At 72.0% G+C, this 4,351-nt stretch overlaps 1 protein-coding gene across 1 annotated transcript; it reads left to right on the top strand.

The window, feature by feature from the left end:
* NKX1-1 (NK1 homeobox 1) lies at positions 285-3,817 on the top strand. Its single transcript, XM_021100889.1, has 2 exons — positions 285-753; positions 2,952-3,817. Exons 1-2 carry the CDS (start codon positions 285-287, stop codon positions 3,815-3,817), a joined length of 1,335 nt encoding a protein of 444 aa, XP_020956548.1.

The following is a 4,351-nucleotide window of genomic DNA, read 5'->3' as shown; positions in this document are numbered from 1 at the left end:
GGCGGAGCCCCGCGGCCGCCTGCGGGCGCACGTGTGTGCGGCGAGTGGGCGCGTGGGCGCCGCCGGCGGGGCCGCCATAAATGAGCGGGCCGGGCGCGGCGGGCGCCTGAGGCGGCGGCGGAGGCAGCGCCAGGCAGCAGCGGCCGAGCGCGGGGCCGCACGGGCAGCGAGCCGAGCTGCGGCCGCGGCCGCCTGCGCGAGACCGTGCGGCGGCGCCCGGGCCGCCGGGGATGGGAGCCCAGTAGCCGCAGGGGCCCGAGCGGCCGGAGCGGCGGGAGGCCGGCATGAGCGCGAGCGGCCCGGCGGCTCCGGGGGACGGCCCCGCGCTGCCGCTGCCGCCGCCTGGGCCCGGCCCGGGGCCCGCACCGCCCGCGCCCGCCGCCGCCGCCGCCGCCGCCCGGGACGCCATGGACGGGCGCGCCGAGCTGCCCGCCTTCCCCCGCGCCGGAGCCCCGCCGCTCGCCGCCAGCGACACTGTGCCCGCTGCACCCGAGGGGGCTGGGGCGGCCCGGCCCGGCCCGCCGCCGCGCCCCACCTCCTTCTCGGTGCTGGACATCCTGGACCCCAACAAGTTCAACAGCAGAAGACGCCGCTGTGTGCTGCTGGGCCCCGTGGCGCCCGCGGCGTGCGCCCCGGCCCCGTGCGCCCCGGCCCCCGCTGCCCCGGGACGCCCGCCGCGCTCGGAGGAGCTGGAGCGCCGCGCCCTCGCCGCCGCTGGAGGAGCTGGAGCCGGCCCCGGAGCTGAGCCGCCGCGTGAGTAGGACACGGCCATCCATCGCCGGGTCTCGGGGGCAGGGGGAGCGGCCACTTCTACGCGTGGACGCTCCCGGGACCCGCGGCGAAGCTGGCCGGCCGGGCGCCAAGGCGCGGAGGAAAGTTCGCAGCGCGCGGGGCTCGCGCCAGCCCGCCCGCCCGCCCGCGGCCTCCGTCCGACCCGGACTGCGGGGCCCCCACCGCCCGGTGCCTCCAGGGGTGGCTCTGCCGGGCCGGGCCCAGGGCCGCGAGCTGCAGGGCTGGCCCGGGCTCGGCCACCGCGCGCCTCGCGCATTTCGGGGTAGGAGGTGGCGGCGGCGGCGGCGGCGGCCGGGTCGTGCGCAGCGGCTGGCCAGTGACCTCCTCACTCCCGCCGAGGCCTCCCTCCCTGCGTTCCTTTTCTTCTTTTCTTTTTTTTCCCCTTCTCTCTCTCTTTTTGGACAAATCAGACTAATTGTGACAAAACGCTGGTTATCTCTGGAAAAACAATTAAATCCCTTCGATTACAGTTGAGGGGAAATGTGCTTAGCGGCGGAAAGCGGCCGGTAATGGGGCGGCCCGCGCCCCCGGCCCGGTCGATATCCCATTACCGCTGCATGCATATCTCTTTCAAGCACCTTGCAAACTCCCCCCGAACATCTAAATTATAGGGTCAAAATTCGGATAATTACTCGATTAAAACCTATTACACTTATTAGGGGTCGCTATTGATCGAGAATTGCATTCGACCGGCTCCTGATTGCTTTTGGTGCCCCCTCCCCCGCCCCTTCCTCCCTCCAGCAGTCGGGTCCTCTGCCCGGCGGGACAGGCGCGAAGGCCAGCAGGGCTGGGCGGCTGCTGTCCGGTCGGGGCCTCAGGCACCTGCACCGGGCTTCCTCCCGTGGGGCGGAGAGGAAGGAGGAACAAGCCCCGGCTGGCTAGCAGGGAACCTTCAGGCTTTTGACAGGGTTCTGGGAGTTTCCACCGGAGCCTCCGCTCAAATGGGGAACCCCTCCCAGTCGAAGCCTGGTTTGTGGTGGTTCGGGGAGGAAGCTGGGCCAGGTCCCCTCCCTCCTCAGCCCGCCCCTGGCAAGAGCAGGGGCTGGATGGCAAGGTGCTCTCTGGGTCAGCCGGGGGACTGTCCCTGCTCCTGCTCAGGGGCAGGAGTGGGGCCAGGACGCCTGCCCTGCGGGCCTCCATGCACCCTCTGTGGCCATCCTGGAGGACGAAGCAGGGGCTGAATTTGTCCTTTATTCTCCAGTGCCAGCCTGGCTGGGGCCTTGGCGCCCAACTGGGTGGCACGGGGTAGGGCACCTGCCCTGGCTTCTCTCATGGTTGTATGGCCACCCATGGGAGCAGGGGCTGCAGAGGCGTCCCCCTCACTCGGGACCCTGACCAGACAGAGGCCTCCTCCCAAATTTCTGAGACTCAGATTGCCGCTACCGCGGGAGCCTCTGCTTGGAGGATCCGGAGCCGCTGCTGAGACTCGGCCTGGCAGGTGCTCCCATCCTGGCTGGTGTCAGCACTGCTCTGGACCCCCGCCACCCAGGCGGGGACCTCCTGGTCAGGGCCAGCTCAGACCCGCCGGGGCCTCGGCAGAGGGGCCAAAGGCCAAGGGTGGCCAAGATCCAGGGCCCCGAGGCTTAAGGTAGGGATGGGGCCAGGGCGAGAAGTTGGGTGCCCAGAAATCCTGCCCCTGGGGTAGGCTCCAACCCCACCCCAGGCCTCCGGCCGGCCAGCTCTTAAATGCGCAGTAATTGGCTGGCCCAGTACCTTGCAGTAATTGGAGGGTAATATACGCCGAAATAAATTAAATGGCCGTTAACTAGTTTGTACATTACACAAAATGAGTTTAATTAAGTTTGTATCTGCCTCCCGGATCGATGGGATCTTTGCCTCTGCCGCATTCCCGGTGGCCCCCGGCCGGCCCTGCTGGGCGCGGCGCTGGGAGACGGCGGGAAGGGGAGCCTCCGGGGAGAAGGCACGCGCCAGGGCGGAGGGGAAGCGCAGGCGGCTGAGAAGGAAAGGAGGAAAGAGGGCAGGAAACCGAGAGAGCCAAGGGGGAAGGGGGGCGGCCAGGAGACGAAGGCCAGCCCAGGAAGCAGGACAGGGGACTCGGCCGGCCGGGGAGCGGGACGCCGGAGGGGACGAGCAAGCGGCAGGGGGGGCGGCGAGTCCCGACGGTCCTGTCCTCACGCCCCGTCCCGTCCCGTCCGCAGACGCCGGCGACCCCTGCAAGGCTGACGAGGCCGAGGCCAACGGCTACAGCAGCGGCGGCGGCCGCAGCCCGAGCGCGGACAGCGGGGACGAGGCACCAGACGACGACGACGACGACGAGGCGCCCGAGGCGGGGGCGGCGCGAGGCGCGGAGGCGCGAGGAGGCGGCAGCGGCCTCGGGGCCCGCGGGTCGGGCAGCCAGGGCGAGGCCGAGGCGCCCCCCGGCGCCGTCGACGAGACGGCGGCCCCCGGCCCCCGCGGGAACTCTCCCGGAGCCTCGGGCCCGCCGGGGGTCGTGGCGGCGGCGGCAGTGGCGCCGGCGGGCGGGGGGACCACCCCGCAGGGGGCGGCGGCGGCGACCAAGCCCAAGCGGAAGCGCACGGGCTCCGACTCCAAGTCCGGGAAGCCTCGGCGCGCGCGCACCGCCTTCACCTACGAGCAGCTCGTGGCGCTGGAGAACAAGTTCAAGGCGACGCGCTACCTGTCGGTTTGCGAGCGCCTCAACCTGGCGCTGTCGCTGAGCCTCACCGAGACGCAGGTGAAGATCTGGTTCCAGAACCGCCGCACCAAGTGGAAGAAGCAGAACCCCGGCGCCGACACGAGCGCGCCGACCGGCGGCGGCGGAGGGCCGGGGCCGGGCGCGGGGCCGGGCGCGGGGCTGCCCGGCGGCCTCAGCCCGCTCAGCCCGTCGCCGCCCATGGGCGCGCCGCTCGCCATGCACGGCCCGGCCGGGTACCCGGCGCACGGCCCCGGCGGCCTGGTGTGCGCCGCACAGCTGCCCTTCCTGTCGAGCCCCGCGGTGCTGTCGCCCTTTGTGCTGGGCTCGCAGACCTACGGCGCGCCCGCCTTCTACGCGCCGCACCTCTGAGCGCGGTCGCGGGACCCGGCGGCGCAGCCCCACGCAGCCCGGGGCCCCGCCGGCGCCCGCCGGCCGCCTCGTCCGTAAGGCCGCGGTCTCTGACTCTGTACATAGCCGGTTGCTGCCGAAGAGTTTTAAATTTATAAACCGCTGTAAGCGCGCGTGGGGGCCGAGGTCGGCCGCTCGGAAGCACTTTGCTGAACTCAATCAATAAACCGCAGGAGGCCGCGCCCGCGTCCCTCCGGCTCCCGCGCCGCCCACGCCCCGCTCTCCTGGCTGCCCTTCGGCGGGGACCCGGGGAGCCCTCCTCGGCGCGGGGCTGGGGCCGCAGCTTCCCCGCCGGCCCCGCGTCCCGTGGCCAAGCTGCCCGGTCCTACGGCTCTCGGGTCCCCCTCTGCGCTTGGAACTGGGCGCGCGGCCTCAGCGACTGTGCGGACCGAGGCTCCCTCCCGGCCCGGGTTCCCCGCTTCCTTTTCCCCAACTCCGGCCCTCGCAGCTTGGGGATGTCCCCACCCTCTTCCGTGTAGTCTTAGGGAGCCCCTG

This window comes from Sus scrofa, chromosome 8 (genome assembly GCF_000003025.6).
Source record: "Sus scrofa isolate TJ Tabasco breed Duroc chromosome 8, Sscrofa11.1, whole genome shotgun sequence".
In the NCBI taxonomy this organism is placed as follows: Eukaryota; Metazoa; Chordata; class Mammalia; order Artiodactyla; family Suidae; genus Sus; species Sus scrofa.
The sequence above is the reverse complement of the archived record's forward strand: the minus strand, read 5'-3'. Positions and strand labels throughout refer to the sequence as shown.

Bases quoted from the DNA above. Each gene is read 5' to 3' on its own strand.
- NKX1-1 (XM_021100889.1), top strand. From the start codon at position 285: ATGAGCGCGAGCGGCCCGGCGGCTCCGGGGGACGGCCCCGCGCTGCCG. The intron at 754-2,951 runs GTGAGTAGGACA...TCCCGTCCGCAG, and splicing joins CCCCGGAGCTGAGCCGCCGC to ACGCCGGCGACCCCTGCAAG.